This window comes from Leiobunum rupestre, chromosome 3 (assembly GCF_980474605.1).
Source record: "Leiobunum rupestre chromosome 3, qqLeiRupe1.1.hap1, whole genome shotgun sequence".
Classification (NCBI taxonomy): Eukaryota; Metazoa; Arthropoda; class Arachnida; order Opiliones; family Sclerosomatidae; genus Leiobunum; species Leiobunum rupestre.
This window is the reverse complement of record NC_143386.1, coordinates 61,334,250-61,361,367: the sequence shown is the minus strand read 5'-3', so window position 1 is coordinate 61,361,367 and position 27,118 is coordinate 61,334,250. Positions and strand designations below refer to the sequence as shown.

General features: G+C 38.7%; 2 protein-coding genes across 2 annotated transcripts; one reads left to right on the top strand and one right to left on the bottom strand.

The window, feature by feature from the left end:
* Window positions 1–3,824: 3,824 nt before the first annotated feature.
* On the top strand, window positions 3,825–4,381 carry Dad1 (dolichyl-diphosphooligosaccharide--protein glycosyltransferase subunit). The gene is made up of 2 exons (XM_090168906.1): window positions 3,825–4,134; window positions 4,206–4,381. The coding sequence occupies exons 1-2, from the start codon at window positions 3,924–3,926 to the stop codon at window positions 4,334–4,336; spliced, it is 342 nt and encodes a 113-aa protein (XP_090025032.1). The 5' UTR covers window positions 3,825–3,923; the 3' UTR covers window positions 4,337–4,381.
* Window positions 4,382–4,397: 16 nt separating this feature from the next.
* On the bottom strand, window positions 4,398–26,964 carry LOC149953696 (E3 ubiquitin-protein ligase AMFR-like). Its single transcript, XM_090168904.1, has 12 exons — window positions 26,728–26,964; window positions 24,795–25,340; window positions 19,600–19,692; window positions 19,157–19,321; window positions 8,973–9,125; window positions 8,174–8,214; window positions 6,842–7,108; window positions 6,112–6,222; window positions 5,767–6,044; window positions 5,385–5,707; window positions 5,029–5,309; window positions 4,398–4,970 (listed from the first exon to the last, which is right to left on the bottom strand). Exons 2-12 carry the CDS (start codon window positions 25,101–25,103, stop codon window positions 4,928–4,930), a joined length of 2,064 nt encoding a protein of 687 aa, XP_090025030.1. The 5' UTR covers window positions 25,104–25,340; window positions 26,728–26,964; the 3' UTR covers window positions 4,398–4,927.
* Between the last annotated feature and the right edge of the window lie 154 nt (window positions 26,965–27,118).

The following is a 27,118-nucleotide window of genomic DNA, read 5'->3' as shown; positions in this document are numbered from 1 at the left end:
AATAGCTCAGCGCTGAGCTCAACGGTCAGCGGTTTTTTGTTGAACGGTTTTTTGACTTCCGGTTTTGACGTCACGTTGATCATCGGAGACTCAGCGGAAACATCGGCTGGGCGAGATGGTTTTTCCGTTGCTCATCGGTGTCGTGACGTCATTCGACAAAGTTAAAGGAGGGGTAGCAGATGATATTTTGTTCGTTAAGTCAGCGAACTATATAAATCGTACAACAACTTTACAGGCCCGTACACAGCCGCCAAAACTCGGGGGCGCTCAAATTATTTTAGGGGGTGCCAATGCCTTGAGTAATTTTTATCTCCCCACCTATGAAATTAGTAAATTGGGGATGCTCAAGTACTCATTTGGGGGCGCTGAGCATCCCCCCCCATGTACGGGCCTGCAACTTTAGATTTTTGGGACGTAGCGTTGATTAAAAGAACTCAACGGTTTTTCTCCGTTGATAGTTGTTGAACGCAGCCTCTGCAATACGTTACGAAGGGTCGCCGCTAGAGAGCGTTGGCGAGACCGCATGAGCAGTAAGCAGCCTTGGAAATAAGGTTTTTTTTTAAAAGTGGTCCTTATGACCAGTGACCCCCTAGCATATGAATTATTAAACTGGTCCTTATGACCAGTGACCCCCTAGCTTATGAATTATTAAACTGGTCCTTATGACCAGTGACCCCCTAGCTTATGAATTATTAAACTGGTCTTATATAAAATGTTCTAATGTCATTTATAAGCCTAAAAAACCTATACTACATGTTTAGAAGTTAGATTATGTTGGTAACATTAACTTAACACGTATTCAAAATAGTTAACTCCATTTTACGAGTACCACAAGAATAGTACAATATAGTACTATCTCACCTAAGACTACTACCATAGCCTAGAAGAACCTCGTAATTTACCGTATTATCTCTCTTTCTCTAGGCCTCGTAACTCCAGAGTCCTCGGTCCGTTACCGCGTAGCCTACCGTACTTGGGGAAAGCGAGACTAGAGGATTGAGGGTTTGAGGCCAGAGGGGGGTTAGACAGTTCGACTCTACATAAAACATCGACGTGCGGCCGCGGCGGTAGTAAGCGGAGTCGCTGTACATAGAAATCCAGTGAATAGGGAAATCAAATTTGATATAAACCTTGAAATAATAGGTCATCTCCTATTATTTGGAATTATTAAACTGGTCACCTTCTGTTTTTTTGTTATTATTTCGAATTAATAAACTGGACACGGTGACCAGTGACCCCCCAAATTTTGAATAAATAAACTGGTCTGAGCAATTAATTAACTGGTCTTTGACCATCTGACCACCGTTATTTCCAAGGCTGGCAGTAAGGTGTTTTGGGCAGTTGGCGTTGTTGGCTGCTCATATTTAACGCAACCTAAATTTCGCGATACAGTAGCGGTTGGCGTAATTTATTTATTTGGATAAAATATACAGATCGTGAAGCTAGATTTAGCTTATTTACAACCTTGCAGTACCCGACAGTAGATTATTGTGACAATAAAAACAGGGATAGAGTTACAGAAAGATAACTAAGAGTTACAAAACATTACAAAAACAAAAACAGAGCTAGGAAAAGAAAAATAAAATAATAATAAAAAAAGAAAGGTCAGTAAAACTGGCCAGATGAACTTGGTGGGAGACTACAAGAGTTCCTGACAAAGTTGGTTCCGAACTAATCGGCGCAAAGTCCTTCTTTAGGTAAGGTTCCAGAGTTGGATGGTTCGGAAGAAGTTCCATTGCCGAACTGACGTCTTGACGCGAAGTTTGACGATCTTGGCGCCATGGCTCCTGGTTCTATGGAGGCTGCCAAACCTGAGAAGGTCTTAGGGCCCAACGTGGATTTCCCCGCCCAGATAGTCCAGACTTGAATGATGTCGTTCAAAGCGTGGCGGGTCACCGGAGAATCGACATTGAGTTGTCTATTTCTGGCGTCAGGAGAAAGATTCTCCAGGCCCCTGGTGAGTTTCGTGAATTGGTTGTGTGGCTTCACTAAACGATCTTGGTCCCCATCAAGTGCGGACTCCACACTTCCGACGCGAAGTTGATATGAGGACTAGTGACGTGTGGAGGGTGCGCATTAGCCGTGGAAAACGAAAGAAAAGGTTTCTTCTGGTGAGTCCTGTCAGTGAGCTAATTTTCTTAACGACCTTGGAGGTGTGGTTACCGAAATTGAGGTGTAAAATGTGCGCGGGTTGGTGCGACCAGGGTGGTTCACACCGCTTTATTTGCACGTTATAGGCCATCCCATACGCCCGAGCGGCTATTGCCACGGCGTCAAGATCGCCCTGAAAGTGCTGTAGACTTTGAGGCGTGCCAACCGGGTGGGCAAGCTTGGTGTCATCAATGAATAAGAATGTTTCACAACAGTGGTCAGAGAGTTGATGAAGACCAAAAAAAAAAGGCTGGGGCCGAGTACGCTTCCCTGCGGCACACCATTCATCGAGGTAAGAGCATTGGATTCGTGACTTTGGAGGACCATTTTGTGTTTCGTGTTCGTGGTGAGGCTCCACAGCCATTTAAAGGCGAGCCCTTCATTACCAGGAACGGCCAACGCATCAAACAGTCCCTGGTGGGGGATCGTATCAAAGGCCTTACCGAGGTCCAGGTACACTACTTCAACAGGTTTACCCTCTTCCAGCCATGCTGTCCAATAGTTAGTCACTGCGAGGAGATTGGTGGTGCATGACCGACGTGAGCGAAAACCATGCTGAGAGGGATGGAGGAATTTCGTGTCGTCGGGGAAGGAGCGAAGTAGTTTCCTGGGTACAACAATGGTTGGCGAAATGGTCTACTCATAACGCCAACTACTTAATCATCCTTCAGTGTATCTATGGTAGGGTTAAAACTCCTACATGAAGAGTTATCGGGAATAACGTTTTTACGCGGTATTTTAAAAGGGAAACTTGTTGGATCGATGGTTCTAGGCTTTACTCCTACGCATTTTAACCCAGCCACCGGTTTAAAAGCATTAAATGTCACTAGATGACTTGGGCCTAAGGTGGTGCCTTGGGTATTATCCCAGCTGATTATTATTTCTCTTAGAAACGGCTGTGGTTTCGATAGCGATGGCGTCCAGCAAGTGATTTTGAAAATACGGGCAACGCCTTACATTGAACGTGATTTAAACCCCGTCACGGCAGTCACTATTTCCTGACATATTCGCAGCACGTTGGCAATCGATCCTTAAACATTCCAAGTGTATAAATATTTTTTTTGGTACTGCATATAACAAAATCACCCAAAAGCAATGATCATTGCTAAAAAACTCTATGTAGAAAAGATTTAAAGAAGACAGAACACAGAATAAGTGGATTAAAGCTTCAATATGCTTATTCAACGAAGCGCTCATAGGAACGAGTTGATAGGAAATTTTCGAAATTTGGTTGTCACCGAGACTGTGCGAACATAGACAGTAACCTAATATGCTTGCAGTTTTCACTACAGTTAGTTTAATTTTTGTTAATTAATAAAAAGATTCGCTATTTTATGAAAACATTTATTCTATACCAATCAAAAGGCAACGGTACAAAAAATTTCAAAAGCTTTTTTAAGACGCGACCATGCAAGTCGCCGACTTGCATTTCCGCAATGTAACTTATTCAAGCAATCACGAGCCCGTAGAAGTTATCTACAGCCAATGAAATTGTTAACCCTTGCTCGTGTAGTTGCCATAGTTGCTTATCTTTGAACGACATTTACATGAATAAAAAATAAATACAAGTTGCTAAAATCAATTGTAACTAAAAAATATTGGTTGCTGAAATCCAGTGTATATTATCCTATATATTTTTTGTTATTGCGTTTTTTACCAGTGTGAATTTTAGTACTTGTCTTAAGGCGCCGGCATTGATTAGACGTGGCGTAATTATATTGCTTTATTTGACATCGAGAATTTAACATTTTATATAGTAATAGATAAAGAAAATGGCAGGCGGAATAGTAGATGTTGTGGCAAAATTCTATGACAGCTATACCAAGAAAACACCGAAGAAATTGAAAATTATTGACGCCTACCTTTTCTACATTCTACTAACTGGGATCATCCAGTTTGTATATTGCTGTTTAGTCGGAACCTATCCATTCAATTCATTCCTCTCAGGTTTTATCTCTTCCGTGGCTTCATTCGTATTAGCTGGTAATAAAACACGTTTTAAAATTTACTTACGTTATACACCAGAAACATAACCTATATTTCTTCCAACACAGTATGCTTGCGCCTACAAGCCAATCCCGAGAATAAAGGTGAATTTGGAAACATAAACCCGCAAAGAGCATTTGCTGACTTTATCTTCGCTCACATCATTCTTCATTTAGTTGTCATGAACTTTATTGGTTGAAATGTTTATTTTTGTAAATTTATTATTAAATTCAAGAAAACGTTATTAGTGGAGCAATATTTTATTTCTTAAACAATATACACTAAGGAAAAATCACAAGTTTATTTTATTAAAATCTGGAGGGGCGATAAAAATCTTAAAATTAATAGGAATCACAATGTAATTAATACCGTATATATTAAGAGTAGGCAGATAAATTCTTTTTTCAACTTTTCATTAATGTCAAGAAGTTTGATTTTTTTATTTATAAAATTTGGCAATTGGTGACAAGCACGCAAAAACTTTTGAATAAACGCATCACACGTACAAGGACTAAATTTTAAAAGTGGTTAGGCTTCTTTGAATATTTCAGTTAACAAAGGGCATTATCCGCATACCAGACCATTTTGTAAGTTCCTTTCAAAGGAGCAATGTCTTTTAGCTGGACACAATTGTAAATCTTTAACCAAAATTTTGGTTGTTGGCTTTTTAATTATCATTCGCAAAGCATGAGTGCTCATTCCGAGTATAAACAACACTCCCTTATTGGAAAAGTCTTGCAAAAACCAGCCACTTGTAAATTGGAACTAAGATTTATTTTTTAAATAAATCTCATTCGGGTTTTTCGGAGTCATCTCCTCTTCGCAAATAGCGTCTAAAACCAAATTGGAAATTAGGAAGAGTCAAATTATAGTACTGATATTTTATCATACCTTCGAGCTGCCCGAAGAAGTTCGTCTTTTCTCCCAGCAAGCATTTGCTCCCTTTCCTGGGGGCTCTTTGAGAATCTGTAACCCAAAGTAGTAGAGGAGTTGCTCTGAGTAGGAGATTGATCACGCATTGGTTTTGACTGTGGTTCCTCCAAGATTTGTTTATCTCTGACACTAGATAGTGAAGGTACGTTTGTTTCTTGCGATTCTTTCGGTAAAACCTCGCAAGCTCCACCAACTGCACCCGTAAGCTCTTCTGGATTCAGCTTTGTTTCTTCCAAAGACTTCACAAAGTTTAAGACAATTTGATAAATACACTTATTGAAAAACCAATATAGGGAGTAAGATAACACCCATACATTTGACACAGACAATTGCCGTGACGGTTGATCTGGCGAAGTCGGAGTAGACTGTGACATTGTGTGAGTCGTTCCGTGAAACATAGCGGATGCTGGAGGAAGCAAACGTTCCTCCAGAATGTTTTCGACAGTGATTTCCACGGACCGCGTGACCCTGAGATCTTCTATGATGGTATTCATTGGCATATGAGGAAACATTTGAAGCACTTGACGCGCCATGGTATCTAATTGCGAAGTTTGGACCGGTACGGTTCTCTCCCCTAGCAGATTCGTGTGGGTGACTTCCACCGAAAAACTCGGGAACCAACTAACATACCTCGAACCTGTGGCAACCAAAAAGTCAATTATTTTAAAACCACCAAAGATGTACAATAAGATTTACCATCAAAATGAAAGAAATGATTGGTAGTTTGATTAGTTTGGTGGTTGGGCAAACGTCCAGCATCTTGTCCGCCACCAGTGGCTCCAATGGCTGCTAGGAAACCAGTTGGCATCATTGACATGGCTGGTTCCCTGTGATCAGCTGCAACCTGGTCACTGACACCTTCAGCAACATTTCTACTGACGTTAGTGCCAATACCATCTCGCGACCCGTTGGTCAAGGTCATTCTGCAAGTAGGACATGACGTGTCTTGCTCTAGCCATGACCTCAAACAAGAGCTAACGCGGCGAAAAGAAACGTTACAAAATAGATAATATCTCACAAGCAACCTTTAAATTAAGTTACTTATGAAATAAGTGACCACAGGGTAGTTTTCGTGCCGAATCCATACTGTCCCAGCAAATGGCGCAATCATCGCTATTGGCATCCAATTCTTCAGCTGTCGCCATTTTGTAACTAAAATCATTTGCAAAAATTGTTAGTATCGGACATACTTAGAATAATATAAAAAAATTAGGAGCAAACAAGTGTTTAAAGCATGAATCTGAGTATGAACTTCTAAATTTATTTTGAATCAACCCATTTCATATTTCTGCGACCAGGTATAGCATTAGCTTGGGTCATTGGCGCTGATTACGTTAAAAACAAGTCCAAGCATGTGTCAGACGTTTTTTCGATTAAGTTCATACTCCCTTTAAAAGCCTACAGAATCATTCAAACTTCACCAGTTTCCCGCTCTGGTCTCCAGAAATAGGGCTGGAAAATGACAAATTGCGATCACAAAGTATGGAAGGGAAGAAAATAAATAATATTCTGGCACATTTTTTCCAACGATTTTTGATATCTTTCCCCGAAAGTGTGGGATTGGGAAACTAGCATCACTCATTAACAACATAGCTTTAGAACGTGTTTACTCCCTTAGCTTTGAAATATCATGACAGTGGCGTTGCCAGGCGGTGGAACAGGGGGCACATGCCTTCCCTGAAACGTATAATTATTTTTCTTTTTTTCAATGGCGTGCTCCCCCCCCTCCCCGAATCAAAATCCAGGATACGCCACTGTATCATGGCCTTACTTCGTTTCCATGTGCCTAATGACTCTCAGGTAATTCTTGTGTTTTTTGGCTCGACGCTGAAGTTCGTAAAATAAATATCTAAGTTGCATGCAAATGACGAGACTGGCCATAGAGAGGAAGATGTTTCCCCACAGTAACATGTGCAAATGATGCAAGAAATCAGTGGCGAGGGCCATCAACTCGAAGAATAGCTCGGTATAGTAAATATATGTTGCTCTGCGTTCCCAAACGCCAATATAGTGGGTATCCCAGAGATGAATGGCGTACCTAGGACAGGGTTTACAAGTTTCCATGGTATTACACATTTTAAAAGTATCACATGTACTTCTGCCATAGAGAAAACCTCGCGCCGGGTTGCCACAAATTTTCCATTTGCGAATTCCCCGACTTTTCCAGGTTTTCCTTGACTGCAGGGCCGGCGTTAGGGGGCAAAAGTACCCCGGGCCTCCGAAAGGGGCCCGCCGGCCCGGGTGCCTAACTAAAATTTTCTGCCTATTAAAACGCTTACCTGGGGCCCAAAATTTCTAGCGGCGGCCCTGCTTGACTGTCTAACATTTTCCTCGTAGCTACCAGTTTACACATAAAAAAGGTTTGGAAAAACCATGGCCAAGAAAATATTTGTATGGAAAAAAACGAAAGAAAACTAAACAGGCCTTTCCTACGACTGCCCAACTTAATCTTGAAATAGTGCAGTCAAGTCTATGGACGACTTAATTAGCTCTTCAGTGGGAGAGCTGAAGAAGTCGAGAAAAAACAGTACACAAGAAGGCCACGTTATTTTATGGAAATGCCTATTGCCCGACACCATGACCACCCTGCCGTATTGTAAGACCCGTTACGTGTTATCAGAGAGGATAGGGGCTGTCAAATAAGGGGTCGACACCGGACCGGGTCTTTTTTTGTTGATGAAGTGGTACGATGACGTAAATGCCGGATTTTCCCGCGAACACTCTTCTTAAAGGGCAACGCAAGTGAGCTGGCAAAAAAAGAAAAAGAAGCATGCTTTTCATCCCCCCTAACCCCCCACTCGACCTTGGCAGAGTCAACCGTAAATTTCGCACTTAACTGACTTTACACACATTTTGCCACCGAACATGGGTTGACCTTTAACTTCAGCGCGAAAAAATACCCAGTGTTTACCCCACATATTCCCAACGAGTCAAATTGACGCTTTAAAAATGTATTACAACTACTAACGTTTTCTCCATGGCACTGTTGGTCACAAATGCAATTAACAATTTAAGAAATAACGTTAAGAGAAGATTGAATTCGATTTCATATGAAGTAAAACAACCCATAATGACAATATAATTACGAAACCATTCGACATACCTGGCAATCACGTATAAAGTTCTGAACGTTACTAGGCTGCACTGTAAAATTAAAACTATTATAATTTGACATCTTAAACAAAATACTCGTTATGGCCTTAATTGTAATTTCCGCTAGGTGGCAATTGGGACGCAAAAGTAAATTTAGCTTTTAGATCAAAATCAGGCTAGTCTAGGCTGGATTTTACTTCTCTTAAAGGGACTTTCAAGGGAGGTGTGAGGGGTAACTGAAACGTCATCAGTGTAACTTTGTAAATGCGACTTCTCACCAGGTGTCGCGGTGGACGCGCACTTTTCGATTTCCCGAAATTTCTTTCTTTTATTAAAAATTAACCACTCAATATTTTTTAATGCGGTTTTCGCCATAAATTTTAGTTTTTAATGGGCTATAGGGCTATCTAACTGGTTAAAGATTGACCGTTTGCCTTTAAGTTATCAAATATTTAGTAAAAATTACTATATGGGATATATAATTTAGGTTAAAGGCCCCTAAATAGAGTATAAGTTGTCTAATTATAATACTCTACAATAGTTCGCCGACGACGTTATGGTTTCGTTATTTTTAACTTTAAATCCTTTTGCCATTAATAGATGGCACCACGCTCTCCAGTAAAGTCGTTTTTCAAAAATCGGATATATTTATTGCCATCTCGAATAACAAACACCTTATCATAATACAGGTGGCAATGATAGAGCCGACAGTTGCTTTAAGTTTGATTTAACCTTCGGGACAGTGTGACATTTAAGGCCATCGGTATTATTACAAGCGCCAGTGTCAAGAGTGAAGCGTTAACATTTACCTCTGCCGCCATGAAGGCGAAAGTATTGAGGCCTACGTGCAAGCCCACCACGATACAGATACCGAACAGGCTGGTCGAGATGATCATAATTCCCGTTAACAGCATCAAGAGCCGCACGTGCGTCCATTTCGGCGTGGTCGGAGAAAATGATAACTGCAAATACATTAATTTTCATCTAGTAAAAATTTCATACATCATGTAACCACTAGCATTGGACAAATTTAGATAATTCACCACAAATCAATAAAGCTCAACTAGTGAACATTCACCACAAATCAATAAAGCTCAACTTGTGAACATTCACCACAAATCAATAAAGATCAACTAGTGAACATTCATCACAAATCAATAAAGATCAACTAGTGAACATATAATTTAATATACAAATAATTTGAGTGCGGCAATAACGTTAACTAGTTTAAATTAATCTTTATTAATTTGAATTAATTAGTAATAAAATTACATTGCAGAAAATTCTAGATAATCCATTTTCATAAATAAATTGAAGTATTATAGTTTAATACGTGATTTAAATAAAAAATGATTGGAATCAGACAACCCTTCTGACATAAATAGGTGTGGTCCCTATGTTATAACACTTTATTTGGTCAAGGAGGATAGGAAGGGAGGCGAAGTAGGAGGGATGAACGCGCCAGCATCCTTGTAAGAAGTTTAGCGCGCGCTCGGCGGGAAAATTTCGGAAAAATGGCGGCAAGAAGTAGCGTAGCGGCCGCAATCTTGCCGCCATTTTTCCGAAATTTTCCCGCCGAGCGCGCGCTAAACTTCTTACAAGGATGCTGGCGCGTTCATCCCTCCTACTTCACCTCCCTTCCTATCCTCCTTGATTTGGTTATCAGTAGACGCAAGGCCCCACTTTATAGGAAAATAGAATTATATAGGTTTATCCTTTTCAAAACTATAGGATTTTTCAGGACTATATATGCTATTTCATTTACTTACTTTTACATTTAAAAACAAAATATATTTATCCTATACGCGAATGTATCCTATTGGGGCTAAGATAGCACAATTTTGGAGTCCATCTGATAGAGCAATAATTTCTACAAACAGGATAATTTTGGGGCCCCGATAGAACAATAATTTTCGATTCACATGTAGGACAATATTATTTTAGGGCCCCGATACAACCATAATTTTCGGTCCACAAGTAGGACAATTTTGGGGCTTACCTCTTTAATCATAATTTAGTTTTAATAATAATCAGCTAGGCTAATACCCAAGGCACCACCTCAGGCCTAAGCAGCACCGTAACCAGGATTGGATTTCAGGGTGGGCACGCAATGGAAAAAAAATAAAAATAAAATAAAAAATTGTACATACAACCATACGGTTCAGGGTGGGCACGGCCCGACCCCCCCCCCCCTAGTTACGGCCCTGGGCCTAAGTCCTCAAGCGACTTTTAATACTTTTTAATCAGATGGCCGGGTTACAATGCGTAGGAGGTTGGTGGCAAGCCCTTCAAGCCACGCGAGCCAACAGCTCCGTACTCTTAACTATTACCGTTAGACTCAACAAGTTTTTATGGAAGGCGAAACCGAAGAGCTCGGGGGAAAACCCCTTAAACCAGCGGGGAGAGGAACTCGCAAACTCGAACGCGGAAGGAGTTTTACCCAGTGCCACAAGCTGGGATCGAACCCGGCTCGTCTTGCTGCGAGGCGAAAGGGCTAACCACTCCGCAACCCCACCTTCCATGAGCAACTTGATGAACCCGATTTGCGTATGCTCGATTTGATGAATTAGATGATTTTAGATCTTCCATGCAAAATAAGTTTTAGTTCGTTGGTCCATAGCGAAAATACATTAGATAAACGCTGATGTCAAAATTGCGATAGGATGCGCTAATTCGAGGTGAATTGAGGGGGGTGGTTAAACTGGCGGGGTAGGTGTCTTAGTTGGCACATTTCAAAGGAAAGCGTCGAAATCTTGTTGGACGCGTATGACCCACCTAACTTCAAGAAAATGGTTACAAGAAATTAGCGAAAAACTTTGGAACGAAGCCAAATGAAGCGGACCGTCTTCGCAGCGGTAGGGGTGGGCGCCTTCCTCTCATTTTGAGGCAAAATTGAGCTGGTTAAAATATTTACAAAAAAGGGAGATACGAAAATGAGAGGTACGCCGATTTCACCTCGAAAAAGAAAGATCAGGGTTCGTACAAAATTTCCGGAATGAAATTCCCTGGACATTTCCACGTTTTCCCTTACCAAATTGCAAAATTTTCCCTGTCCATTTTTCTAGGGCTTAAGGTAAAATCGGGTAAAATCTTGAAAAATATTTATTTGACTAATTTTTTTGGGGTCATTTTAAAATTTCTTGACTTTTCCCTGACCTTAATTTTGGAATAATTTTCAAATTTCCTGACCTTAATTTTGGAATAATTTTCAAATTTCCTGACCTTAATTTTGGAATAATTTTCAAATTTCCTGACCTTAATTTTGGAATAATTTTCAAATTTCCTGACCTTAATTTTGGAATAATTTTCAAATTTCCTGACCTTAATTTTGGAATAATTTTCAAATTTCCTGACCTTAATTTTGGAATAATTTTCAAATTCCCTGACCTTAATTTTGGAATAATTTTCAAATTTCCTGATCTTAATTTTGGAATAATTTTCAAATTTCCTGACCTTAATTTTGGAATAATTTTCAAATTACCTGACCTTAATTTTGGAATAATTTTCAAATTTCCTGACCTTAATTTTGGAATAATTTTCAAATTTCCTGACCTTAATTTTGGAATAATTTTCAAATTTCCTGACCTTAATTTTGGAATAATTTTCAAATTTCCTGACCTTAATTTTGGAATAATTTTCAAATTTCCTGACCTTAATTTTGGAATAATTTTCAAATTCCCTGACTTTTTCCTGACCTTAATTTTGGAATAATTTTCAAATTTCCTGACCTTAATTTTGGAATAATTTTCAAATTTCCTGACCTTAATTTTGGAATAATTTTCAAATTACCTGACCTTAATTTTGGAATAATTTTCAAATTCCCTGACCTTAATTTTGGAATAATTTTCAAATTTCCTGACCTTAATTTTGGAATAATTTTCAAATTTCCTGACCTTAATTTTGGAATAATTTTCAAATTCCCTGACCTTAATTTTGGAATAATTTTCAAATTTCCTGATCTTAATTTTGAAATAATTTTCAAATTTCCTGACCTTAATTTTGGAATAATTTTCAAATTTCCTGACCTTAATTTTGGAATAATTTTCAAATTTCCTGACCCTAATTTTGGAATTATTTTCAAATTACCTGACCTTAATTTTGGAATAATTTTCAAATTTCCTGACCTTAATTTTGGAATAATTTTCAAATTTCCTGACCTTAATTTTGGAATAATTTTCAAATTTCCTGACCTTAATTTTGGAATAATTTTCAAATTTCCTGACCTTAATTTTGGAATAATTTTCAAATTCCCTGACTTTTTCCTGACCTTAATTTTGGAATAATTTTCAAATTCCCTGACTTTTTCCTGACCTTAATTTTGGAATAATTTTCAAATTTCCTGACCTTAATTTTGGAATAATTTTCAAATTTCCTGACCTTAATTTTGGAATAATTTTCAAATTACCTGACCTTAATTTTGGAATAATTTTCAAATTCCCTGACCTTAATTTTGGAATAATTTTCAAATTTCCTGACCTTAATTTTGGAATAATTTTCAAATTTCCTGACCTTAATTTTGGAATAATTTTCAAATTCCCTGACCTTAATTTTGGAATAATTTTCAAATTCCCTGACTTTTTCCTGACCTTAATTTTGGAATCATTTTCAAATTCTGACTTTTCCAAAAACAGAAATGCGCTCCAATGTATCTCAAAGAAAACAGAAATGCGCTCCAATTTCACCTCTCAATAAAGACCGAAAAGAACCGAGTTCCAGCTTCACCTCTCAATAAAGAACGAAAAGAACCGAGCTCCAGCTTCACCTCTCAATAAAGACCGAAAAGAACCGAGCTCCAGCTTCACCTCTCAATAAAGACCGAAAAGAACCGAGCTCCAGCTTCACCTCTCAATAAAGACTGAAAAGAAATGAGCTCCAGCTTCACCTCTCAATAAAGACCGAAAAGAACCGAGCTCCAGCTTCACCTCTCAATAAAGACTGAAAAGAACCGAGCTCCAGCTTCACCTCTCAATAAAGACCGAAAAGAACCGAGCTCCAGCTTCACCTCTCAATAAAGACCGAAAAGAACCGAGCTCCAGCTTCACCTCTCAATAAAGACCGAAAAGAACCGAGCTCCAGCTTCACCTCTCAATAAAGACTGAAAAGAACCGAGCTCCAGCTTCACCTCTCAATAAAGACCGAAAAGAACCGAACTCCAGCTTCACCTCTCAATAAAGACCGAAAAGAACCGAGCTCCAGCTTCACCTCTCAATAAAGGTCGAAAAGAACCGAGCTCCAGCTTCACCTCTCAATAAAGACTGAAAAGAAATGAGCTCCAGCTTCACCTCTCAATAAAGACCGAAAAGAACCGAGCTCCAGCTTCACCTCTCAATAAAGACCGAAAAGAACCGAGCTCCAGCTTCACCTCTCAATAAAGACCGAAAAGAACCGAGCTCCAGCTTCACCTCTCAATAAAGACTGAAAAGAAATGAGCTCCAGCTTCACCTCTCAATAAAGACCGAAAAGAACCGAGCTCCAGCTTCACCTCTCAATAAAGACCGAAAAGAACCGAGCTCCAGCTTCACCTCTCAATAAAGACTGAAAAGAAATGAGCTCCAGCTTCACCTCTCAATAAAGACCGAAAAGAACCGAGCTCCAGCTTCACCTCTCAATAAAGACCGAAAAGAACCGAGCTCCAGCTTCACCTCTCAATAAAGACCGAAAAGAACCGAGCTCCAGCTTCACCTCTCAATAAAGACTGAAAAGAAATGAGCTCCAGCTTCACCTCTCAATAAAGACTGAAAAGAAATGAGCTCCAGCTTCACCTCTCAATAAAGACCGAAAAGAACCGAGTTCCAGCTTCACCTCTCAATAAAGAACGAAAAGAACCGAGCTCCAGCTTCACCTCTCAATAAAGACCGAAAAGAACCGAGCTCCAGCTTCACCTCTCAATAAAGACTGAAAAGAAATGAGCTCCAGCTTCACCTCTCAATAAAGACTGAAAAGAAATGAGCTCCAGCTTCACCTCTCAATAAAGACCGAAAAGAACCGAGTTCCAGCTTCACCTCTCAATAAAGAACGAAAAGAACCGAGCTCCAGCTTCACCTCTCAATAAAGAACGAAAAGAACCGAGCTCCAGCTTCACCTCTCAATAAAGACCGAAAAGAACCGAGCTCCAGCTTCACCTCTCAATAAAGACCGAAAAGAACCGAGCTCCAGCTTCACCTCTCAATAAAGACCGAAAAGAACCGAGCTCCAGCTTCACCTCTCAATAAAGACCGAAAAGAACCGAGCTCCAGCTTCACCTCTCAATAAAGACTGAAAAGAAATGAGCTCCAGCTTCACCTCTCAATAAAGACCGAAAAGAACCGAGTTCCAGCTTCACCTCTCAATAAAGAACGAAAAGAACCGAGCTCCAGCTTCACCTCTCAATAAAGACCGAAAAGAACCGAGCTCCAGCTTCACCTCTCAATAAAGACCGAAAAGAACCGAGCTCCAGCTTCACCTCTCAATAAAGACTGAAAAGAACCGAGCTCCAGCTTCACCTCTCAATAAAGACTGAAAAGAAATGAGCTCCAGCTTCACCTCTCAATAAAGACCGAAAAGAACCGAGCTCCAGCTTCACCTCTCAATAAAGACCGAAAAGAACCGAGCTCCAGCTTCACCTCTCAATAAAGACTGAAAAGAAATGAGCTCCAGCTTCACCTCTCAATAAAGACCAAAAAGAACCGAGCTCCAGCTTCACCTCTCAATAAAGACCGAAAAGAACCGAGCTCCAGCTTCACCTCTCAATAAAGACTGAAAAGAAATGAGCTCCAGCTTCACCTCTCAATAAAGACCGAAAAGAACCGAGCTCCAGCTTCACCTCTCAATAAAGACCGAAAAGAACCGAGCTCCAGCTTCACCTCTCAATAAAGACCGAAAAGAACCGAGCTCCAGCTTCACCTCTCAATAAAGACTGAAAAGAAATGAGCTCCAGCTTCACCTCTCAATAAAGACCGAAAAGAACCGAGCTCCAGCTTCACCTCTCAATAAAGACCGAAAAGAACCGAGCTCCAGCTTCACCTCTCAATAAAGACTGAAAAGAAATGAGCTCCAGCTTCACCTCTCAATAAAGACCGAAAAGAACCGAGCTCCAGCTTCACCTCTCAATAAAGACCGAAAAGAACCGAGCTCCAGCTTCACCTCTCAATAAAGACCGAAAAGAACCGAGCTCCAGCTTCACCTCTCAATAAAGACCGAAAAGAACCGAGCTCCAGCTTCACCTCTCAATAAAGACTGAAAAGAAATGAGCTCCAGCTTCACCTCTCAATAAAGACCGAAAAGAACCGAGCTCCAGCTTCACCTCTCAATAAAGACCGAAAAGAACCGAGCTCCAGCTTCACCTCTCAATAAAGACTGAAAAGAAATGAGCTCCAGCTTCACCTCTCAATAAAGACCGAAAAGAACCGAGCTCCAGCTTCACCTCTCAATAAAGACCGAAAAGAACCGAGCTCCAGCTTCACCTCTCAATAAAGACTGAAAAGAAATGAGCTCCAGCTTCACCTCTCAATAAAGACCGAAAAGAACCGAGCTCCAGCTTCACCTCTCAATAAAGACCGAAAAGAACCGAGCTCCAGCTTCACCTCTCAATAAAGACCGAAAAGAACCGAGCTCCAGCTTCACCTCTCAATAAAGACTGAAAAGAAATGAGCTCCAGCTTCACCTCTCAATAAAGACCGAAAAGAACCGAGCTCCAGCTTCACCTCTCAATAAAGACCGAAAAGAACCGAGCTCCAGCTTCACCTCTCAATAAAGACTGAAAAGAAATGAGCTCCAGCTTCACCTCTCAATAAAGACCGAAAAGAACCGAGCTCCAGCTTCACCTCTCAATAAAGACCGAAAAGAACCGAGCTCCAGCTTCACCTCTCAATAAAGACCGATAAGAACCGAGCTCCAGCTTCACCTCTCAATAAAGACTGAAAAGAAATGAGCTCCAGCTTCACCTCTCAATAAAGACCGAAAAGAACCGAGTTCCAGCTTCACCTCTCAATAAAGACCGAAAAGAACCGAGCTCCAGCTTCACCTCTCAATAAAGACTGAAAAGAAATGAGCTCCAGCTTCACCTCTCAATAAAGACCGAAAAGAACCGAGTTCCAGCTTCACCTCTCAATAAAGACCGAAAAGAACCGAGCTCCAGCTTCACCTCTCAATAAAGACTGAAAAGAAATGAGCTCCAGCTTCACCTCTCAATAAAGACCGAAAAGAACCGAGCTCCAGCTTCACCTCTCAATAAAGACCGAAAAGAAATGAGCTCCAATTTCTTTTCTCAAATAGAGAAGAGATGAGCTCCAATTTCACTTATCAAAAAAGAGCAAAAATAGAGGAGCTCCAATTTAGACTGAGCAGTTCTATAACGAATACACCCATCAGTATTCTACCGCCATGGCTCAGCGGCATTCAGTCTCCCCAGCACAGTTACCATCTCCGTGACAGCATTCTTGAGATCCCGCAGCGAAACAACGGAAAGTGCTGAGCGCTATCAGCAATGTCTAGGGCAATTTATTTTTACGAGATTGTCTAATAACCCGCTTTCTACTATTTTCCCGAAGGCACTGAAGACTAAATTGGGAAACACGCCACTGTAATTACGCTTATAAAAAAAATTCCTTTCGAGCACTATTTAAATTACGATCATTTTAATATTTTCCTTTACATCATAAAGTTCCATAATTCATGTATCGTTTTATTAAATACAACACTTCCTTATAAGCTTCGTGGTTAGTTTAAAATTTTAAATGTGTGAAAGCTGTCTACTTATTCAAAATTATTTATCGAGCTGATGAGCACGTGCAGGCGCCCTTGCCTGTACTATTTTAAATTAGGCCTGTAATGAAATGGCCGACTTCGTAAAAGAGTGTATAGGCGCTTCAATAAACGCAATTTTCTGATTATGTTAGTTTTATCAAGGAGGATAGGAAGGTAGGCGAAGTAGGAGGGATGAACGCGCCAGCATCCTTGTAAGAAGTTTAGCGCGCGCTCGGCGGGAAAATTTCGGAAAAATGGCGGCAAGAAGTAGCGTAGCGGCCGCAATCTTGCCGCCATTTGTAAGGCAAGTTGATAACGCACGTGCATTTTTGTCAGGAGGCGCGCGGGAAATTGAACGAGCCAAGTAATAAGCAGAGCGCGCTTTCAAATATATCGCTTTTACAAGTATGTCCTGGCTCTCTGTATTACTACTTCTAGGCAAATCGATGGACAGGTTTTATTTAAGCGTATATTCTTCAACGCGAAATTGTTAATTTCAATTAGCCTTTGCAATTTGTATAACGCTCATAAACTACTTAATAGTCGTCTGCTAATCAGACGCTATGCATTTGTTTTAGGAAAGCAAATAGTTTGCAAATTCAGCAGATTACGAACTTCTCGGATTGGCCGCAACGTGGCTCTATGTAAACTGGAAAGGCTAATTGAGCGTTCGCTCGCTCTCCAGTACCAGCATCTCGCTAGGGGGGGGGGGGATTTTCTACTCGATGACGTCACTGTAAACGGTTCTTAGCCAAAATATTTTCCAAAGAGACATACTTATAAAATATACTATTGACTTAACGAATCTTTTTCCTCCAAATCGTTAATCCGAAATTCAAAAATGATATTTTGGTTGTAGAATTTCAGTTTAAAATTAGACTCGAAACGACGCCAAAACCGGGGTTATTTTTAAGGAATTGTCACAGGGTTAGTACAAAATTTCAAGAGTTAATTTCCCTGACTTTTCCAAATTTTTCCTGACCTATTTTGTAAAATAAATGAATGGTTTAAGGTAAAATACTAAAATCTTGTAAAATGTTTAATATGTATTTTTAAAACATCTTTCAAAAATTTATTGGACAGATTTTTTGGGGTAATTTTTAAATCTTCCGACTTTTCCAGACAAATAATAATATTTATTTTATTAAAGCGATTAGATACGTTTGACTCTGGCTGAAAGCCGTGGAAAAAAAAACAAAATAAATTTTCAATTTCAACGTTTCCTCAAAAAGCTAAAGTAAATACCGTAAACCATCTGTGGAGTTAAGATACGCGCCGCTAAGTAATCCACTGAAAAAATGCGAAATAAATGTGTTAACTTCTTCCCTATTTGTCCAAGAAGAACAATGGGTCAGTCAGTGAGTACCTTTTAAGTCCTACGGACCAACGAACCTAAACTTATTTTGCAAAGTTAAGGAAATTATTCGCCATTTCACGCATGGAAGAGATAAAAGTCATCTAAGTTTCACAAATTGAGCATACGCAAATTGGGCTCATCAAGTTGCTCATGGAAAACTAAAATCTTTCCGCATTCCAAGAAAATTAAATTATTATTAAAAAGGTTGGAAGCCGGTACAAATTACTACGCCCCGAAAATTGTTCTATCGGGGGCCCAAAATTGTCCTACTTGTGAATCGAACATAATTGTTCTATCGGGGCCCCAAAATAATATTGTCCTACTTGTGGACCGAAAATTATTGTTTTATCGAGGCCCCAAAATAATATTGTCCTACTTGTGGACCGAAAATTATTGTTCTATCGGGGCCCCAAAATAATATTGTCCTACTTGTGGACCGAAAATTGTTCTATCTAGGCCCCAAAATAATATTGTCCTACTTGTGGACCGAAAATTATTGTTTCATCGGGGCCCCAAAATAATATTGTTCTACTTGTGGACCGAAAATTATTGTTCTATCGGGGCCCCAAAATAATATAGTCCTACTTGTGGACCGAAAATTGTTCTATCGGGCCCCAAAATTATTGCTCTACTTGCGCACCGAAAATTGTGCTATCGTGGCTGCAAAATTTTCCTCCTTATGGACCGTGGAATTGTTCTATCGGGGCCCCAAAATGGTCCTACTTATGGATCGAAAATTGTGGTTCTATTGGAAGGGGCCCATATTTGTCCTACTTGTGGCCGGAAACTGTTCTATCAGAGGCCCAAAGTTGTCCCACTTATGGGGAAGGGGCCCATAATTGTCCTACCTATACTAATAGTTCTGTAGGAGAGCCGGGCCCGCTCTACACATAAATGAAAAACGTTCCTCACGTATTCGAAGCGATCTTTGCTGAGTTGAGCTAGTAAATGCAGAAATCCCAAGACAGAGAACCACGAACACCACAGCACAACTTCGTCCATAAACTGAACGTTCATCACTCCGAATATGAAGATGAATTTATAGAAAACAAAATTCCAAAATTTGTCCTTTATATGCTGCAAAATTGAAAACGTGAAAAATGTACTTATACTAAAATAATTCCAATATTAACGTGGCTTTCTTGTTTTTATGTGGCTCTTACGTCACAGTCTCTTACAGTTTAGAAGTCTACGAGCGCGCGCTACAGTCACGAGGAATGTAGTTTTTACTAGCGCGCGCGCAAGTCGCTCGTGCGAAGAATATACAAATAAAGCCGTGTCTTGTGACGTAAGAGCAACATATTTTTTAACTTTTTATTCATTTTATTTAATAGAAACAACTATTGAAATCGTACCTGTTGTTCGGAAACCCTGAGTTCTCCGAAAACGAGCTTTTGTATGACTTTTCCGATGAGAATCAAGCAGCAATACGCCATATTTATCATCGTCTAAAAAGAAAATTAATTAAAGGGTTAATACTAGAAGTATATAAATACCTCTTAAGATAGAAGGTGATATCTAGAAGGGTTATTGTTTAGAGTAACCACAATCTCCCCGATGCATTAACTGTATTTTAAATATTTAATTTAAATTTGAACCAATTACCAATCATCTAGTACATTAACTTAACAAACCCAAGAGGAATTTTATCGAAAAAGAATTTTTAAAGTTACCTGGTTTTGGAAATAAGGTTGCGAAACGCGTACGCGTTAATTTAAATAAATTTTTAGTCAAAACAAATTTTTCGAGTTACGTGGTTTTGGAAATAAGGACACAGAAAGTGAAACTAATACACAAATCCCTAGGGATCGTGTTTAAACACAATTTGATTTAAATCAGATTTTTACCATCTTTATTTTACTTCATAGAATTTTAATTTGGTCTCTCTTGATAAATTGTTTAATAATTTAAGCGCGGTGGTTATGTGAACTAAAATTAAAATTTATCTTAACTTGAATTCTAGTTTGCCTTATTAAAATCAAATTTGAATATACTTCAATGTATTTATGAAAATGTACGAAAGTAGGTTCTCTAGAAATTTCAATTCAGAGAAAATGCAATTAAATTTTATTTTTATTAATAATTAAATTTAATAAAGATCAATTTCAATTATAGTTTACGTTTCCGCCGCACTCAAATTATTTATTAATTTGTCAAGAAAACCAGCATAATCAATTAAAATCCATAAAAATACGACTTAATAGACTAAATTGTTTAATTGGTGGGGTGGCGGAGTCAGGTTGAGGTGGCGGAGTCAGGTTGGGGTGGCGGAGTCAGGGTGGGGTGACGGAATCAGGGTGGGGTGGCGGAATCAGGGTGGGGTGGCGGAATCAGGGTGGGGTGGCGGAATCAGGGTGGGGTGGCGGAATCAGGGTGGGGTGGCGCCGTGGTGAGCGCTTTCGCCTCGCAGCAAGAGGAGCCGAGTTCGATCCCAGCTAGTGGCACTGGGTGAAAATCCGAAACCGCTCCATCTGCGTTGAGTTCGTAAGTTCTCTCCCCACTGGTTTAAGGGGTTTTGCCCAGAGATCTTCGGTTACCCCTTCCCATAAAAACTTGCTGAGGTTAACGGTAACAGTTAGTGTACGTAGCTGTTGGCTCGCGTGGCATGAAGGGCTTGCCACCACCCTCCTACGCATTGTAACCTGGCCACCTGTTACTTGATCACGTACAAGCAACATTGCTTATGTGGTCGAAGGTGAAGCCTTGGGTATTAGCTCTATTAAAAAATTAAAATAAAAAAATCAAAATCCCTTGAATTACCAATTAAAATGGATTTTAATTTTCTCTGAATTGACAGTGCTCGAGAAATTACTTTTCTACATTTTCATAATTACATTGATATATATTAGGCGAGGTAAATCAATGAGTTAAAAAAATTACTATTTAAATCAATATTTTGTTTTAAACCACTATTTAAATCAATGATTTTCTCGGGATAATAGTTTTAGAAAAACTACATTATGTATTTCACCCTGCACTATTTTTTTCTTCCAAGTATGATTAAACAAATAACATAAGCAGTATATGGAGATGAATACTTCTATCTACTATAAATTTGATATACTTCTGGTAATGAAAAGGAAAATGATATTTTACGGCTACTCAAACGCAGTATGCTACGAAATATGCCTGGTGTTTTCAGTTACTCCAACACCACACAATTAAGAAAGTTTATATTCCTTATGTACAGTTTCTTTTAGGTACTAATGAAATTTAGGCATGACCAATTAAGCGAAACCCCTGACGAGTCACTACGGAAATTAGCTTTACAGATAAGTTTAGACTACAGTTACACGTACCAAATCGTTATCGTGAACTTGCTGATAAGGTTTTTAGAAAATGTTTATGGATTCAAAGGAGAAATCGACGGAAGAAATAATCTTAATACATCGGATTACGAGGAAAATGCTAAAAATCGTCTATTCTAATAATCGCTATACAAATTATCTGGTTTGCTATAGTTTTTTTTTCAGATTCAAATTCCGAGTCAAATTTCTAGACTTTTTCCTGATTATCTCCGGAGATTATCCTTGACTTATTTTGTATCCTATATTTTAGTAAAAGTTTTCTATTTGAAACCGAAATTAACTTCGCCAGCATTTCCCTGATTTGTAGACTAATTTTAAAATTCCCCGGTATTACCCCGAGCTTTAGACCAATTTCCAAAGTTCCCCGGCATTTCCCGGAGTTTTAAACCAATTTCAAAGGTTCCCCGGCATTTCCCTGAGTTTTAGACCAATTTCAAAATGTTCCCCGGCATTTCCCGGAGTTTTAAACCAATTTCAAAAGGTTCCCCGGCATTTCCCGGAGTTTTAGACCAATTTCAAAAGTTCCCCGGCATTTCCCGGAGTTTTAGACCAATTTCAAAAGTTCCCCGGAATTTCCCGGAGTTTTAGACCAATTTCAAAAGGTTCCCCGGCATTTCCCTGAGTTTTAGACCAATTTCAAAAGTTCCCCGGAATTTCCCGGAGTTTTAGACCAATTTCAAAAGTTCCCCGGAATTTCCCGGAGTTTTAGACCAATTTCAAAAGTTCCCTGGCATTTCCCTGAGTTTTAGACCAATTTCAAAACTTACCCGGCATTTCCCTGATTTTTTTTGCCATTTTTAGAAATTACCCAGCTTTTTCAGGATTTTTAGACCATTCATAAAAATCCCTCTGCATTTCCCCGACTTTTAGACAAATTTTAACTTTTCCTGAAATTCCAGGTACTATGGCAATCCTGATTATATTTTTATTAATAAACACATTTTTGATCCGGGTGACAAGACTGAGAATTTATCGCACAAAGTTGAACTTAAGATAAATTCCAAAGTGTTATTTCTAAATTATTTTTAACGATATAAAATCTATCAAATACCGTTTAGCGACTATAATTTGATTTTCCTATATCCCTAAATGCATCTTATATATAATATGGGTTTAGGATTACCTTGAAAATATATTTTCATAAGGAAATTAGAAATAGAAAACTTCCTTTACGGGCTAATGGGTTGCAAATCTATCTATCCCCGTTATAATGATTTTTTAAGTGATATTTTTACGAGACAAAAGTACGATGAAGCAACGCACGTACCAGAACGATCTTAATCACATTTCATTTTCAGAAACTATAACGGGATATTGGGAATTTGGGATAGTAAACCATCATAAAATTACCGTTTATTTTTAATTTTAAATAGTCTCTTCTAGAGGCTAATTGTTACAAGCAGGGTTGCCACTATTTTGGATTTAAAAAAATCAAAATTGTAATCTGAATTTTTTTGAATTTATAGATTTAATTTTTTTATTTTATTTAAAGACTCAAGAAGTCTTAATAGCTCTTTATATAAAATACGAGAGGTCACGTGATTACGTTAGATTCATCGTGCAGTTAAAGTTAGAGAGCGCGCGCATATTTTTGTTTTTGTTGAGCTCGCGCGAAAACGCACGAGACCCTCTACACGGAAATATTAGGAAGCGCGCGCTCCAAGAAATACAACATGTATGCGTATATATTATTTTATAGAAAGAGCTAGTGATTTTGCTTCTATAGATTATATGAAATAAAATTGAACCTTAAGACCAAAAGTGGATAATAAACATAAATATGGCACAGATAGAAATCAGTTAATGATAATCTGTCGTGGAGTGATTGCGAAATAGGAAGTTTCCGAACAGGAAACTCGTCCCTTCCTACTCTTTCCGTTGGCAAAATAGTTGGTTAGTTTGATGGCGAAAAATACGAACGTACACGCGTTTAGATTTGAAAGTCGAAAATAACTAACTTCTGAAATGGAGCCAATGTTTATAATAATTATTTTTATCTTCCGATTCAATATTTCATCAATATTTTCCAAAAGTAAGCGTTATTTATAATTTTGAAAGAATTTCAAATCGGTCCGTCGATACGCTATGGTTTACGTTGTCATTGCCGAAACAGACTATCATTAAAAAATTTGCATGTGGTGAATAGAAAGTATCATACTTATGTTTATTATCCACTTAAGTTAATACTAATTACTATTTATTATTTAAGTTCGATCACATTTGTTTTCATGGATTAACAATCCATGTTGGTAATTTGTTTTCCTCCATTGAAATAACACATTTAAATCCATGTTTAATAAAATATCTTTATTTTATTCACAGCTGCAAAGGTAGATAAATTATCGTAAAGGGATGCTAGGAGCCAGAACGTATTTACATGCTGTAATCTAGGAGCAGCAAACACAAAGAACGCAGCTAGACTTTAAACACGCTAACGCGGTGTTGTGTACAAATTTCATTGGACGAGCCTTTACACTGAACGTTTTACGGGCGGGGGATAAGACAATTTTCGAATTTTCCCCTTCCGACGGCAGCAGGCGCTAAAGTGTATAACCAATGAAAACTGTACACAAGAAAATGCGCGACTTTTGACGGGTTGCGTTATCCTTGTGTGGGGTGCTGTGTTTGTTGCTCCTAGCTGTAATATACTACTCAGTTCGGTTGATAGTCCAACTCTGAGCTAGACGAGGGTGTCAGTGTCAAAAAAAAGTAGTCATAATCAGCTAGACTAATTCCCAAGGCAGTGAGGCACCACCTTTTAAATAAGATGGCCGGCTTACAAGGCGTAAGATGGTGGTGGTAGGCACCTCCCTATTACCGTTAACTTCAACAAGTGTTTAGCATTATAACAACATCAAGTGTCATACTTATTATATAGTTACTCTTGATAAAAGCAAACCGACATATAATGCCTCTTAAATCGGGTTACAATGCGTAGCCAACACTAACTGTTACCGTTAACCTCAACATTATAACAATGAGTGTCATACTTATCATTATTAAGTTACTCTTGATAAAAGCAAACAGACATATAATGCCTCTTAAATCGGGTTACAATGCGTAGCCAACACTAGCTGTTACCGTTAATCTCAACATTATAACAATGAGTGTCATACTTACTATTACGTTACTCTTGATAAAAGCGAACTTTTTAGGAAACTAAATACATCTTTACTATGTGGTCCTCAAGACTAAAGCCCCTCCACAAAAACCAGAATAACGTCGCTACAAAAACAGCTTACCCATATGCAGAGTGGCTCTTGTATCATATAGTTGAAAACTTCGAAGAACCTGGCGATTAAAGGGTAATCAAGAATCAGCGTGTCCACCGAAACGTTGGATGGGGTGGTCAAGTTGCCGGCACTCTGGGCGTCGTTGCTCAGGGCTTCCAAGGAGGCCTGATTGGCGGCCAAGGTGGCGTTGTGCCTCCATTCCGTAGAAGAGGTCACTTGAAGGGCGTAGTAAATGGAACAGGACAGCAAGGCCACGCTAATCGCCGTGTACGCTTGCAAACTCGGAAGCGGCAGACGGTCCAAAAACACAGCCGGCATCGTGACGTTATAATTTAATTTTAATTTGACGGTAAACGAACTATACTGGCCACCAAATTGACGTTACGAGCTCTATTCATAAATTAAACGATTCGTAGCGTCAACGATCAATAAACTTCTTCAAAATTAAAGAGTCAAAATGTTTATGAGACGAGTGGTCGGAATTGCGATTCATGGCCAATTCAAAGCAGTGCTAGACGCGGAGTGAAACGGAGGACAGCCATAGTGTTTCGTGCTCTGCAAATAAGAGATTATTGTCATCTAAAATTCTATACAACAGATACAGGAAATTGCAAAAGTAATAACTTTATAGGCTGTAGGGAAAAATTGCACTAAATCCCAACGTTTCCACGCGACAACTGAAAACCTGGCTAGGAATAAAGTTCATAAAACATTAAGTGGGAGATTCTGAAGCTTCAAAGGTAGCCCCAAAAGTATTGTTTGACCTTGGTTACCGCGCTAGAATTAAGTCGTCAAAATATTCGCAACTATGTTGATAAACGGCCGCGGCTCGAAACCAATTAATAAAATTATACCATGAGATTTCTCCAGTTTTATTATTTATAATTATACCATGGTAAATAAAAAGTTTAATATTTATGTACAACTGATATTATTAGAAATAATTGCAATTGATGAACGTTTGTTACAAGTGCACTAAAATCAACTATATACAGCTCAATTGTCATAGTGGATGGCTGATTTGCGGGCCCCAATTCAAGTAAAATTACATTAAATTTTTAATTAAGTCACCCAAAATATTCAAGATTTATCTATATTTATATCATTTTAAAAAAAGTGGATCTAAAACTGTTTTATATCCACTTTTGATTTTACTTAATCAATTAATTATTGTTAAATGTACCAAAGCTTCTAAAATTTAAAAAATTTATTAATACTACCATATTTTAATTATAAACACATGTTGTAATAAATTAAATGGTCACCATAACGGGTTTGTTTTTGAAAATATTGCAGTAATGCTTATTTGGGTGATAGTCACTTGATATTTTAAAGGAAGTAAATATGTAATATTTAAAGAGACAACTTCGATGAGACCCACTTCATATTTTAAATATATAATTAAACAGATATAGTATGGCATTATAATTTAAGCTGAATTTTTTAATCGGTTGTCCTTAATTTACGCAGTTAATAAATTTTGTGGTTATTAGAGAAAGTATGGGACATCTATTTGTACATGAAACCTGAATAATTTCCAGCTCATATTTGTATCTGGGTTAAGATAATACTTATCAAAGTTGGAGGTGTAGACAACAGTTAAAAGGGGTTTTCCATATGGTGATATCACACTGAAAACATGCATACCAATAACATAATCAATATTAATACGCTGTCATCCACATTAAGCTAAGCACAAAATTACTTTGTCATCCGCACAACAGCCCCAGAGTTGTCAATTTGGTATATCAAATACGTTTAATATAAAAACTGAATTATATAAAATGGAATAAAACTATTCCATCTGTTCCTATGAGAGTATACTGAAGATTAGAATTTAGTTATGTTTGACAGGAGAAACCTTACATAACATAAATGGGTCAACTGGTCAAGTGAAATCAACCAGCCCGGCCCAAATACTAATTCTAGCCTAGGATCTCACCTAAACTTCAGAAGTTGAAATAAGCCTTGCCCTCGTAGTGAAAATTAAGTGTCACAACGATTAGATCCAATACTGAGCGATTCACTTATAATAACGAAATATTTGGCACACTAATCAATTTCAAAAATTAAAGTTTCCAGAAATTAATTTAGACAGACGCAAATAAACGCCAGCGAACGATGATGAAATACGACCAACACTCGCGGAGATTCCGTCACTCATTACGCTGTCCGTCAGTGATTCAGTGAATACCAAAATTTCACCAAAAGAGGGCTTCCCAAACATGAAAATTTTCCAAAGAATCCTCCTACTGGTCAAAAATAGCAAAAGTTTGGCAACACTACAGTTTTGGCGGGAATAATAGAACATAGGACAAAGGCTTAGCCCGTCA

Excerpts from the sequence above, each read along its gene's own strand:
- LOC149953696 (XM_090168904.1), bottom strand. The coding sequence starts at position 25,103 with ATGCCGGCTGTGTTTTTGGACCGTCTGCCGCTTCCGAGTTTGCAAGCG. Across the intron at positions 8,215-8,972 it reads TCGCCTTCATGGCGGCAGAG|TGCAGCCTAGTAACGTTCAG; the intron begins GTAAATGTTAAC and ends TTAATTTTACAG. Across the intron at positions 5,708-5,766 it reads TCATTTCTTTCATTTTGATG|GTTCGAGGTATGTTAGTTGG; the intron begins GTAAATCTTATT and ends TGGTTGCCACAG.
- Dad1 (XM_090168906.1), top strand. The coding sequence starts at position 3,924 with ATGGCAGGCGGAATAGTAGATGTTGTGGCAAAATTCTATGACAGCTAT. Across the intron at positions 4,135-4,205 it reads GGCTTCATTCGTATTAGCTG|TATGCTTGCGCCTACAAGCC; the intron begins GTAATAAAACAC and ends CTTCCAACACAG.